Raw genomic sequence first — 14,612 nt, 5'->3', positions numbered from 1 at the left:
GATGAGTAGAAAAATAGGGGAAGGAAACAAACAGACAAAGGTACCCAGTGTTCTTTTTTACTTCAATTGCTCTTTTTCAGTCTAATTATTATTCTTGTTATTTGTGTGTGTGTGCTAATGAAGGTGCCAGGGATTGATTTGGGTGATGAATGTACAACTATGTAATGGTACTGTAAACAATCGAAAGTACGATTTGTTTTGTTTGACTGCATGGTATGTGAATATATCTCAATAAAATGAAGATTAAAAAAAAAAAAAAAGATTAACCTTTAAAAGGGCATCCAATATTACATTAGCATAAGTTTTCACCTTTGAGAACTTACGAACATCTACCTAGATACCCCTGAAGCAGAAAACAGGATAAGAGCTTTGTAAAATCTAGTAGCCAAAGAAATTTATTCTAATTTAATGTTCATCAATATTCATCATCTTTTTGAGTTACACTACACAAAGTCAGGATATTGTCAAATGTTGCTTCCAGTATGGTAGTTTTTAAAGAGTTTAGTCTCTGAATATTTTTTTCTCCTTCATTTAATTTACCAAATTCTTGATGGTTCTTTTTAGTCTCATAATAATTAGTTATGTTTCAATATATCTCAAAATGAAAAAAAAAGGGCAGATGTAAAAAAACTTTATAGATGATAAATTCCACAAAAATTTAAATCTGATGTACCTCTAAATTTTAAAAAGATGGTAAAACTCTTCATTACCAATTGATGAAATATCCTTTAATTGACCCATGTGTATTGCTTGAGTAGTACTGAAATGGTATAGCCTGGCTCCCCGTGGAGGAGTGGGGATGTTTAACAGAGCATTCTGGAGACCATATTTCTGTGTGAGAAGGGAATACTTGGCAAAAAATTAAATAAATAAAATAAATAAGAAACAGCCTTCACACTAGAATTAAAGGTGAATACAAATTAAACAGCTCTCCCAGGCAATGGAGCAAACTTTTAAATCATGTCAATCCCTGACTGGATTAAAGTGACCTATTCATACCCTTGATTTTTCTCAGGAGCAAAATAAATCATCTCTTTAGAAATATGACTTAAATTAAAGTTTCAAATTATATTCTGTGCTGGTTTGAATCTGTTATGTACCCCAGAAAAGACTATGTTCTTTTAATCCATTCTTGTGGGGGCAGACCTATTGTGGGTGGGAACTTTGGGTTAGGATTGTTCAATGAGATGTGAACAATTCAATGTGGTTCTTAATCCTTTACTGGAATCCTTTAAGAGAATTCATGGAGAGAGCTTAGAAAGAAAATGTCCCAGGAGAAGCAAGAAGGACCCAGACAAGCTGAGAGAAAAACGTCAAGACATTTGGAGACTTGTCTCCAAATCATTGAACCCGAAGCTGGGAGAGAAGGATCAGCAGATGTCTCCATGCACCTTCCCATATTGTAGAGGAATTGTCCTGTTACTGCCCTAATTGGGACATTTTCGTGGCCTTAGAACTTAAATTTGTAACCTAATAAAACACCATTGAAAAAGCCAACCCATTTCCTGTATATTGCATTCTGGCAGCTTTAGCAAACTGAAACAGATTTTGGTACCAGAAGTGGGCACTGCTGTGAATTGCAAATACCAAAATCTGAAAATGCTGGAATGACTTTGTTAATTGATAAGGGGAAGATTCTGGAATAATTGTGGGGAGCTTGATAGGAAAGGTGTAGTTTGCTTTGAAGAGACTGTGGCAGAGAATTTTGCAAACTTGAGCACTGCTGTTGGATGGAAGGGAGTATATGAAAGCAACAAACCTGAATATCTAGCTGAGAATTTTTCCAAAGTAAATGTGGAAAAATGCAGCATGGCTTCTCCTCACAGCTTATAGTAAAATTCATGAGGAAAGGGATAAGTTGAGAAGTGAACTCCTGGGTACAAAGAAACCAGGAATTGATGGTCTGGAAAATCTGGACTTACAAAAGTGAGCCCCCAGAGGATAGTGTCCCATGTGAGGATTTATCCAAACCTGGAACTACTAAGCCATTTCAGGGCAAGCCAGGCTTGGAGATTGAATTATCCAGAAAGCATTTTTGGAAAGTCCTATTGTCTGATGGTTGGGATCCCCATATGCTGCATGCCAAACCAACAAGTTTTTTTTTGTTTGTTTGTTTGTTTCCCCAAGATCTGTATAAATAGAACCAAAGCCAGCCTGGACTTAAAGGGATAAAAAAGAGACAGATGGAAGGAAAAAAATGACTTGAAAGGCAGAACCCTGGAAGCTAATGTCTGGAGCTAAGAAACCCCAGGCTAGGAGAGCAAACCCACCCATGCACGTGGAAAGGGTGAGTTTGTCCTGGAGTCTGCAGAGGGTGGCCCTTCTGCCCCATTGCTCAGGAAGAGTTACCACTCCAGGGCTCTCAGATGCCTGGAGAATTGAGGGAAGCTTGGCCACACCGTTGCTCACAAAGAGTTTTGCTGCCCCAGGCCTCAGAGAGGGTGGAGCACATTCCCCAGGGATTGGGGAGAGCCTAGCTGCCACCCCACCATTCTAAGGTGTTGAGAGTGTGACCCAGAGATGGAAAAATGTCCAGGTGCCACCTGGTTGTCTGAAGAGGGTGGAGCCAATAACATGGCGGCCTTCCCAAAGCTTGGAGAGAGCAGGGCCACTGTGTAAGCCCTTGGAGAGGGTGGGACTGCTACTCTCTCAAGCCACAAGGATAAAACATCTCTTTCTGTAAATGACTCTCAGAGTTTGAAATCTAATGGAGTTTTCCCTGCAGGTTTTTGGAGTTGTTTGGGACCTTCAACCTCTGTTTTCCTTCCAGTTTCTCCTGATGGAAATGGGAATGTTTATCGTATGACTGTCCTTCTTTTGCATATTGAAAGCAGATGATTTGTTCTAAGTTTCACAGGTCCATAGCCAGGGAGGAATTTTGTCGTAGGACAAACCACACCTGTAACTGATTTTGATATGCCTTGGTACTTAAACAATATTGTTACTGAAATGATTTAAGGCTTTTGTGTTACTGTGATGGAATGAATGTATTTTGCATATGGAAATAGCATGTCTTTTTGGGGTCCAGAGGGTGGAGTGTGCTAGTTTTAATCTGTTATGTACCCCAGAAAAGACTATGTTCTTGTAATCCATTCTTATCCACCTATTGTGGATGGGACCTTTTGGTTAGTCTATTTCAATGGAGATGTGACCCAGCCCCTTGAAGGTGGGTCTTAATCCTTCACTGGAGCCCTTTAAGAGTGCTCATGGAGAATGAGAGCTTATAAAGAAAACACCCAGGAGAAGAAAGAAGGACCCAGACAAGCTGAGAGAGAAATGCTCAGAGACATTTGGAGACAGCCATTAAAATGAGAAGCCAGGAGAGAAGGATCGGCAGATATCACCATGTGCCTTCCCATGTGGCAGAGGAACCTTGGATGCCATCTCTTCAGAGAAAGTATTGTCCTGTTCATGTCTTAATCTGGACATTCCCATGGCCTTAGAACTGCAAATTTGTAACCTAATAAAACCCAATTGAAAAAGCCAACCCATTCCTGGTATATTGCATTCTAGCAGCTTTAGCAAACTGACACATATCCACAAAATTTATACATTCATATGGCACCCACAAAAAAAATAACCAGCTATATAAGAAGACAAGATATGTCTGACAACCAAGAGAAAATCATATAGACAAATGAAATAGAAGAAAAGATCCAAAGATATGACTGAGAACCAAGAGAAAACAAAACAAAAAACTGAAATAGAAGAAAAGATTCAGGTAATGGAGTTATCAAACCTGGATTAGTATGTTCAAAGAATTAAATAAGATAAAGAATTTCAATATAGATCTAGAAATTATTTTTTAAATAAACAAAAATTATTCAAATGAAGAACACAATATTTTAAATTAAGAACTCAATGGATGAGTTAACAGAAAGTTGAATAGAGCTAAAGAGAATTTGTGTACTGGAATAAAATATTCTGACTGCAGCACAAAGAGAAAAGGGCTTAAAACAAATATGGGGCATGATTTAAAAAAAAAAAAACATCAAAAGTATATGCAGTTGGAGCCCCATGATGAAAGAAGAGAATGTACCAGAATCAATACTTGAAGACATAAAGACTGAGAATTTTCCAAATCTGTGAAATAGATTGTCATAAATTCAAGAAATGTTATATGCTCCAAGAGGTATGAACAAAAAAGAAAACCACTACTATGAACACCTTTGGGCAAATATTGAGAAACAAAGAAAGTATTTTTAAAAGACTGAAGGAAATATTTTTAAAAGACTGAAGGAAAAAAAATCTACTGTCTTCAAAGAAGCAACAAAAAGACTAGCAGCTGACTTTCCAATTAAAAATGGAAGTCAAAAAGACAATGGGATGATATTTTCAAAGTACCACCAAAAAATATACAAAATAATTTTTTTAAAATGATAACATCTATTCAGAGTTAACATATTTCAAAAATTAATGAAGAATAAACACATTTTCAAACAAAAATAGATAATTTATGACTAGCCACCTTACTTCACATAATTCAACAAAATAAACTACAGATTGATTAAACATTTTTAATTCAATTTTATTGAGATTGTTCGCTCTCCATTCTTTAGTCTTGTTCTATATCCTGGTAACTTATATTTCACGTCTATAAGTTTACATATCATAATTGTTCATATCAGTGAGACCATACAATATTTGTCCTTTTGTGTCTGACTTATTTAATTCAATATAGTGCCCTCAAGGTTTCTTCATCAACCCAGTTTTTAAGACGGTTTTGTTCACCCACCATACATCCTAGGTAAACAATTGATGGTACCCTGTATAATCATGTATTTATGCATTCACCACCATCATGACTACCTATATAAACACATCTCCATTTCTTCCATGAAGAAAGAGGAAGAGTCAAAGAAGGTAGTGAGACAAAGGAAAAGAAAAAGAAAGAAAAAAATGACAGCTAAAAAGCAACAAAGGAAAGACAGAATTAATCTAAAGTACAATAAAAGAGTCAGACAACATCACCAATGCCAAGAGTCCCATATCCCTCTCTTATGTCCCCCTCTTATAGGCATTTAGCTTGGGTATACTACCTTTGTTACATTAAAGGGAGCATAATACAATGTTTCTGTTAACTATAATCTCTAGTTTGCATTGATTGTATTTTTCCCCAATACCAGCCCATTTTTAACACCTTGCAAGGCTGACATTCATTTGTTCTCCCTCATGTAAAAACATATTTATTCATTTTATCACAATTGTTGAGCACTCTAGGTTTCACTGAGTTATACAGTCCCAGTCTTTATCTTGCTTCTTTCCTTCTGCTGTCTCACATGCTCCTAACCTTCCTCTTTCAACCATACTTACAGGCATCTTTGTTCAGTTTACTTACATTGCTGTGCTACCATCACCCAAAACTGTGTTCCAAACTTCTCATTCCTGTCTTTTCCTATCTGTAGTGCTCCCTTTAGTATTTCCCGTAGAGTGGGTATCTTTTTCACAAACTCTGTCCTTGTCTGTCAGAGAATATTTTAAACTCTCCCTCATATTTGAGCGACAGTTTTGCCAGATATAGGATTCTTGGTTGGCAGTTTTTCTTTTTAAGTAACTTAAATATATCACACCATTTCCTTCTTGTCTCCATGGTTTCTACTGAGAAATCCATACATAGTCTTATCAAGCTTCCTTTGTATGTGATGGATCACTTTTCTTTTGCTGCTTTCAGGATTCTCTCTTTGTCTTTGACGTTTGATAATCTGATTATTAAGTGTCTTGGCATAGGCCTATATGGATCTATTCTGTTTGGGGTATGCTGCTCTTCTTGGATCTGCAATTTTATGTCTTTCATAAGAGATGGGAAATTTTCATTGATTATTTCCTCTATTATTGCTTCTGCCCCTTTTCCCTTCTCTTCTCCTTCTGGGACACCCATGACATGTACATTCGTGTGCTTCATGTTGTCATTCAATTCCCTGAGACATTGTTCATATTTTTCCATTCTTTTCCCTATCTGTTCTTTTGTGTGTAGGAATTCAGGTGTCTTGTTCTCCAATTCCTGAGTGTTTTCTTCTGCCTCTTGAGATCTGCTGTGGTATATCTCCATTGTGTTTTTCATCTCTTGTGTTGTGCCTTTCATTTCCATAGATTCTGCCAGTTGTTTTTTCAAACTTTCAATTTCTACCTTATGTTTGCCCATTGTTTCTTTTATATCCTTCATCTCTTTTGCCATAGCTTCTCTGAACTCATTGACTTGGTTTTTGAATTGATTTAGCATATTTCTTTGAAAATCTTTAATTGATTTTTTTCACTAAAGTGAAACAATATCTCAACTGTATAATTGAGGCATAACTTTTTTCCTTTGACTGGGCCATATCTTCATTTTTACTAGTGTAATTTGTAGTTTTCTGTTGTATACACACCTGGTTTCCTTAGTTACCCCAGTCAGATTTTCCCATACACGAATGGGTTCAAATCTCAGAATGGAGTTATATTCAGTTTCAGGTTTCCCTGAGGGTGTGTCTTAGAAGATTGACAGACTTTCCTGTGAGGCCTCTATCCTCTTTCCTTTTTTTAACCTGCCCAGCAGGTGGTGCCTGTCAGCCTGTCACTCCTGACTGGTGTAAGGAGGTGTGGCCCCTTTAATTCTCAGCTTAGGTTGTTTCTGTTTTGGCTGTTTTCCCCCAGGCTCTGGGGTCTGCTTCTGAATGGAAATCAGGTAGTAGAGCTGGGTCCCACATCCCTCCTCTTAGGGAAGATACACCCCCTAGGGAGTTATCATCTGCATTTAAATAGGTCCTTTGTCTCTCTGACTCTGCTATCTCCACCCTTTTCTGGGTCAGAGCACTGCAAACTGAAAATGGCTGAGGCTCTCTCCACTGAACAACTCAGGTTGAGAGAGAAAGAGGAAAGGACATAAAGCCTCTGTTCAGGGCCAGTACACAGCCCCCCACTTTTGCCCACTGGTCAGAGAGAGCACCCAGTCTTCTAGTCTCCCTTTCCCAGGTCACAGGCATTTTCTGTCTCTCTAAAGTCAGTCATCTCTAAATGCCTCTGTATTTTTTCTTCTTTTTTTTAATTAATTGTTTTTTCTCCAACTGCTGGGAGTGACATCAGGGTACTTTGCTGCTTGTTTGGTGTTTGTCTATGTTTGTAGCTTGTATTCAGCAGTCCATATTTGTTCATTAAACCCCCAGCTGGAGCTGGGCTGAGCTATATTCACTTGCTCCAGGACTGCTGCTTTCTCTCACAGCTAGGTCTTTCAGCTCAGCCTGCCATGTGGGGAAGGGGCTTCCGGAGTGGTTCCACAGTTTTTACTTACAGATTTTATGCTGCGATCTCGGGCATTCCTCCCAATCCAGGTTGGTGTACAATGTGTGGACAGTCACAGTTATCCCCCGGCAGTTGATGTAGATTATTTATAGTTTTTCCTGGTTGTTTATTAGTTGCTCCAGGGGGACTAACTAAATTCCACTCTTCTCCATGCCACCATCTTGAAGATTAAACATTTTAAGGTTTTAAAATTGAAAATTCTAGAGGTTGAAATTTTAACACTTGAAATTGTAAGGGCTTCTTTTGGTTCCACCAAGATGGAGTAGGAATATTTTTACCAGGTCCTCTCCCTTACAACTACAAAATGCTTGGAAATATAACAAACAAGCATAGGAAGCATAGGACGAGGTGGACAAACTCAAAAACTTTCAACTTGAGAACAAGATGATGGTTTTGCTTGCCTTATTGCCTCCCAAGTACTGCAGAAGCCTCCACCCCAAAACTGATAACAGTCACAGATGATAAAAGCCATAAAAGAGTCTGTTCCTCTAGCCAAAGGACTCAGAAATGGGTGACCTAACAACAACAAGCCTTTTTGGAAAAACCCACCCTATTCCTACCAAACAGCAATGGAATAATCAGTGGGGCCATGTGGGGAATTTGTCTTGCAGCTCCCCCCACCTCCACCCACCCCATGGAAGCATGCAGTACACTATGGTTCCCCCACTGGGTGGTATCTGTGCGGCTGAGCAGAAGGACAGTCTCCTGCCCACCACCTGGGAGATGCAGGCAACAGCATTCTAATTCCCACACCATGTAGTGCCGGTGAGCCAAGCAGAGAGATGATCTTCCGCTTTCTACCTGTTAGGCATCAGACATACACTGATGCAATTCCCCTAGCAAGTAGTGTTGACAGGCAGAGCAAGGAGCTGATCTTTCTTTCTCCACACAGTGGAAGCATGTGATGCTACAAACCCCTCACCAGGGTAGAGTTTACAATGTCAAAAAGTGAGTTGAGCCTCCAGTCCACCCAGTGCAGTATCAGTGAGGTGAAATGAGATGGTGTGAACTGGGGCAAGGTAGCATTACACTCCCCCCCTCTCTTCCCCTAGCGTTAGCAAGGCCCAGTAGGAAGCTGAGCTTCTTCCATACTCTGCAGCTACAAAGTGGTGTGAGTGAACCCTTTGCTTCCCTGCTTCCTGGTGGTAGCCAGACCCAACAGGAAGCTTATCTTACACCCCCATTCAGAAGCAATTAGCCAGTGCAAGTTGATGCCTAATTTCTGCTGGGTTGGGGTCAACAGGGCTAAGGGGCAAGAGTGCCTAAATGAAAGTAAAGTATTTACACTTCATTCAAAGTAGTAAAACATTAATACCAGCAGACTGTGATAAGGTATAGATGTATATAATATCTAGAACAACCACTAAAAACTATAAAAGTGATACATTCACAAACACTTTAAGTAAGTTGAGATAGAATCCTAAAAAAAGTTCAAATAATCACAGGAAGAAAAGAAGAGAGAAATACAGGAATGAGAAATATAGAAAACAAACAGAAAACATATCATAAAACAGTAGACTTAAACCCTAACATATCACTAAATGCAAATGTTCTAAATACACCAATTAAAAGACAGAGATTGGAAGAGTAGACAAAAAACATGATATAGTAATATCCTCTCTACAAGAAGCTAACTTCAAATTCAACAATACAGATAGGATGTTGAAAGTAAAAGGATAGAAAAACATATACCATGCAAACATTAATCAAAAAAAATTAGGAGCGCCTATAATATCATATGAAGTAGTCTTCAGCAATAAAAAAGGACAAGCTATTGATAGAAAAAACAACTTGGATGAATCTCTAGGCAGTTATGCTGTGTGGAAAAAGGCAGTCTCAAAAGGTCACAGACTGCATGATTCTATTTATATAACATTCCCAACATGACAAAATTTAAAAATGGAAAACAGAGACAGGGAGGGGGAGGGAAGCAGTAGGTGTGTCTGTATAAGGGCAACATGAAATCCTTGCGTTGATGGAACTCTTTTGCACATTGACTGTATCCTGTACTGTCACTATCCCAGTTGTGATCTTGTACTGTCATTTTGCAAGATTTTACCATTGGAGGATTCTGGGTTAAAGAGTTCACAGCATCTCTCTGTATTATGCCTTAAAAGTGTTTGTGAATGTACAATTACCTCAGAAGAATTTAATAAACATTTTTAACTAAGTCAGGAAAAATCTAGATAAAATAAAGATGAAGTTTAACTTCTTGGGAGATAGAAAAGACAATCCTAAATACAAAAACATAGGTATGCTCATATTGAGTAAGAATCATAGTTTTAATTATAGAATATCTAAGAACCTCTTGCAAAATTTAAAATGCAAAATAAACTTAAAAAAGTAGTTACAACAATGGGATTGGGAAGGCCATAAGGACCACACTCCCGTTTGTGGATGGACGAGTAGAAAAATGGGGGAAGGAAACAAACAAACAAACAGACAAAGGCACCCAGTGTTCTTTTTTACCTTAATTGCTCTTTTTCACTTTAATTATTATTCTTGTTATTTTTGTGTGTGTGCTAATGAAGGTGTCAGGGATTGATTTTGGTGATGAATGTACAACTATGTAATGGTACTGTGAACAATCGAATGTACGATTTGTTTTGTATGACTGTGTGGTATGTGAATATATCTCAATAAAATGAATATATTGCCACCCCCACTCCCGGAGGTCTTGCCTCTGAACCCTCTTTCTTGGCTGTGTTCCCAAAGGTGAGTTGACTCTGTCCCTGCCCCTCTTGGCTGCATATCATTCTGAACTCAGCCAAAGATGCATTACAAATCCGGATGTGGGGTTGGTTCTGAGGGCAACACTGTGCATACACTCTAGTTGTGAGTGCACATTCAGAGACCTTCAACAAGAGTTTTGTTCCACACCAAATGAACAGAAGTTCATTTTGGCAGCCCCATTTTATGGGGACCACTAACTTTCATCCTGCCCACTCATCTGCTTCCAACCTGTTACTTATCAAGCATGGTAGTTTAAAGCAGAAAATAGCTATGGTGTCAGTTAAGGTAGAAGTCTTAAAATTGAACTTCATTTGTTTCCATCATACAATTTATGCATCAGTTGCATAGTCCTGCATTCGGAGAAGCTTCACAGTCATGATTCCAATCCTGCAGCCACACCTACCCACCTTTTCCTGTATAGCACTGTGTGGAGACATGGGCTCAGAGAGGAGCTGGGGAGACCCAAGGTGCCTGTGGAATCAGGCATGGAGGGCACTGGCCCTGGAGAGGACCAGCCCCTGGAGCAGGCTCCCCTTTGCCAGCAGCAGGACAGTGTGAGGTCCCAGGCCACTACCACCTGGGCCTCTCTGCTGTCCTTTCCCTCTTAGAGCTGCCCACACATTGAACACCCATGCCTTGGCTGCCCATCTAAGCCTGACAAGCCTGGCCACGGTCTTGCATCCCTGAGTCCCTGCAAGTGGGGACACTCCATTGTGCAATGTAGTGGAGGAACATCATCCTCGACTCGTGCACCATTGTCATGGATAGTCAGAGCACAACCCCCACTGGAATTTCCAAGAGAACAGCAATGTGAAAGTCACACCTGCAAGTCCACAGCCATTTTCTGGCTCCTCAACTCAACCTGAGTCATTCAATCCCAAGGATGTCTGATTCATCCCCTGTGCTCAAAGATAATCCCAACAATAAAACTATCATGTTTTTTTTTTCTGAGCTCATTCACCTCCACCAGAATGTCTCTAACTGCTAAAAACATCCTTCTCCTAGTGTTGAACTGCATGCTTTGGTGTTGCGTTTTAAACTAATATAAGCTTAGGGGTTCTATAGTTAAACAGAAATTTAAAATGAGTTGTGAAGGTACCTGAAGAATTCCATGAAAGAGAACCCATATCCGTGTTGTTCTGCAATTCCTGCACAAACCACATTTGCTGATGCTCCAATCAGCGTCCCGTTACCTGAAATCAAAATTAAAAATAAAATGTTAGCTTATCTCGGAGTGGGCTTCGGTTCCCTTTTGTTGTGCTATATATTTGAATCATCTCACAAGCTTTGGATTTGATGATTATTTTACAGGCAAGATCAAAGTGACTGTTTTACAAATATCTGAAGAGGAAGAAAAACACAACACTAACCACCAGAAAATAAATCCACTGCTTGTATGTAACATAAATCATTTATAGATAGGACTGCAGCTGCTCTATCTTTCCTGAAAACAGGAAAGGCTAAGAACAATTGGAAAATCACTGTGGGTAAAAGTGTTAGATATATTTTGGAGGAAAATGCATGCAGGGGAAACAGGCAATAGGAGAGAACGTGGCTCTTCTGAGCAGTAGAATGAAATCCCTGATGGGCACCCACCACTTCCTCAGTTGTGATCCCAGGACCAAAGTACGTAATAGGAAGTTCTTTTGGGAAAAAAGAGATAATAGCCATAGGGATGAGAGCAACCAGGAACAACTTTAATTGGCATTTTTCACCAAAGGGCATCTACCTTAACATAAAATGCCTATCTGGGTAAGGCTTTGTGGACTGTGTGCATGGTCCATGAGGAGACAAAATGCACACGCAGGCATGCACACATATGTACACACACACAACAGTCCAAGTGACCTGGGTGAGGAAAATGGCCCAAGGCTGTCCAGACAGAGCATTTGATCCCCCCACCCTGACATGGTGGTCCAGGGAATGGTAAATTTGCCTGGCTTCCATCCTCTATCCCACTGAGCCATAGCGATCAGTGTGCAGGGCACAGGAGCCAGGCCCAGCCAATTTCTCTCCAATCTAACATCCGTGCACGAACTGTTAACGAAAGGACTCTCTCTTTCTACTGAGGACTGGTGAACTGTGAGACACAAATCCGGAACTGCCTGCAGCACCATCAGCATGAGAGAAGGAGCATCCTGAGAATGGAGCAGCATAAAGACCATCAGAGCAGGGGAGGAGAAACCAAGGTCAAGCTCTGGCAATACCATCCAAGCCCATCAGTCGGGCCACATCAGAGCCAGGTCTGCCCTGGCACACACGGACATGCAAGCCAAGCAGACACACACCCCTTCACATCAAGCCAGTCAAGCCAGCTCCACTTGGATTTCTATTGCTTGTAACCAAAGACTCTTAAATAATAAAATGCAAAACAAAGCAAAAAAGGGTGGGTTGATTTGTAAAAAGTAGTGCAAACACACTGCTCATTCCCATGGCCGTAACTTAAATTATGTCATTACCAATAATGGTAATCTTTCTAGTAATCTCCGTGTCATGTCTCCCCTTCTCCAGACACCATCTGCTCCATGCCAGCACCCACGAGGCTAAACACAGCTGAAGAAAAACATAAAACAGGTAGCGGGTCTAATACACAGCCATGCTGATTGCTCTTCTTTTAAATGTTTGGTAATACTCTTCCAAGGACCCGCAACAATACCCGAAATTCATACCCATTCCCCAGTCTACGTAACCACTCAGTCACCATATGGATACTTCATACCTTCTCCCTTCTCAAACTTCTTATAACATTCCTCTCCTGTGCCCACACTCAGCTGATTTACCTGCTTCCTCTCTTCCTGAGAAAACTGAAGATACCTGGTATCAGAGCAACCAAGCAATCCACTGTTGGGCCTTTCTTCTCCTTACCATGATGAGCCATGCGTGATCTGCAGAAGGCTGAAGCCCCCTCACCTGTTCAGGGCATTGTGCCAGAAAAATTTCCTGTCTCTCTCCACAGTGTTATACCTTGCACCTTGTAACAAAATAACCATCGAATATTTTAAATACTTTTACTAAACATCATCATAAACTTTATGTGTACCTCTGCTCCTAACTATTGCACAATCAATAAGTTGGTTAATTCTCTTGATAAAGACAACTAAAAAATAATGTATGTGTGTTGTTGCACACACACTCACACATTTATTAAAAGTACCAAAGAACTAACAAGACACTAAAAAAGTCCAGGACCAAGAATACAAACAGATAAGCTGGCACCGCAAAGCTTGCCTGGAGGCACTCACCAATCTGCAGTGAGTGAGTGAGAGACAGTTTAACATTTTGAAGCCTCATGGGCATGGCAGAAAAAAAGCCCTCCATCCACGGAAATCTGTGAATCAGTCACAAATACCCCTCATTCTAGGCTGGATCCCCAAAGTCTGAACAGCATAGAATCTGAACAAGAAGCAAATCTACCCCTAAAAACTGACTTGATTAACCCAGAAAACATCTAGGTCTGCAATTGGATATAGGCGATTCCAAATATTAGTGCCCCCATGTGCCCAAAAGAAGCAAACCATATCTCCTCTAGGGGAAAATAGCCCCAACCTTGGCCTCAAATTATTTCCACAAGCAATGGTTCAAATGCAGTGCCAAGCACACCATTACAGATAAGTAGACACACAAGAAGGCAAAAATGGAACAAACAAAAAAAGAACTAGCAGAAACAACTGCTAACAGGAACAGAACCACAGGGAGAACTGGTATTGGAATTATCAGAAAGAGATGGGAAAATATCTAAGTTTACTATATTTAGGGAGCAAAATATAAAGGCCAAGCTTGAAACTTTCAGCAGAGAAACAATGTATAAAAAGTGATGTAAAAAAAAAATGATGTAGCAGATTTGAAAATGCATCAAGTTAAAATTCTATAGCAGAATACTACAGCAACTGAAATGAATAAATCTGTGGCAGTGCTTACAATCAGATTGTTTACAGCTGAAGAAAGAAATGCCACACTGAAAGATAGTTCGTAGCAAAGGCACACAGAGTGAAGCAGGGAGAGTCAGGCAAACGTGGGAAACAGAAGAGAGGTTAAGAACGGAAGATGAGCAGGGTTGTCGGGAGCAGGGCCAAGGGAATGCTGAGAGAGAAGATGCGGAGAAGTATCCCGAATGGAGGGAAGACATTGGCCTCCAGAGTAAAGCAGCACAACAAATCACGAGCAAAAGAAATATAAAGAAATCCATGATCTATATTATAAGGAAACTGCAGGAAAATGAAAAGAAACAAAGAAAGAAAAAAGGAAAAGAAAAAAACCCTTAAATGCACAGTTCATCTTCAGTGTAGTGGGCCCATATCACTCCCCTTCTGCTCCCCCACTGGAACCCTGTGCAACCTCTGTGTCTAGGCATTGCCCTGGAATCCTGCCCAAAGCCCACAGGAATTATCTGTCATTCTGCTACTGTGAGAACTGAAAGCTGAGACCGAAAGTTTCAACAGTCTCCTGAGGTCACATGACAGTTACTTGCTGTTCTGCATCTGGATATGACTGTTCCCACTTTCAGAACTGCACTAGGCCCCATAACCCAGCACTGTTCTGTCTGTGTGTTCCTGGAATGCAAAGCACATAGAGAAGTATAAAATAAATAAAAACAAATAAAAGTG

The 14,612-nt window shown here is 40.1% G+C and overlaps 1 protein-coding gene across 1 annotated transcript in view; it reads right to left on the bottom strand.

Moving 5' to 3' along the window:
• The window catches only part of OCA2 (OCA2 melanosomal transmembrane protein), a 386,050-nt gene that overhangs the window by 70,037 nt on the left and 301,401 nt on the right, over window positions 1–14,612 (bottom strand). The window contains exon 23 of the mRNA XM_037832810.1: window positions 11,108–11,201. Within this exon, the coding sequence (XP_037688738.1) occupies window positions 11,108–11,201 (94 nt within the window). The remainder of the gene's footprint in view (window positions 1–11,107; window positions 11,202–14,612) is intronic.

Source organism: Choloepus didactylus, chromosome 4, assembly GCF_015220235.1.
Source record: "Choloepus didactylus isolate mChoDid1 chromosome 4, mChoDid1.pri, whole genome shotgun sequence".
NCBI classification, from domain to species: domain Eukaryota; kingdom Metazoa; phylum Chordata; class Mammalia; order Pilosa; family Megalonychidae; genus Choloepus; species Choloepus didactylus.
The sequence above is the reverse complement of the archived record's forward strand: the minus strand, read 5'-3'. Positions and strand labels throughout refer to the sequence as shown.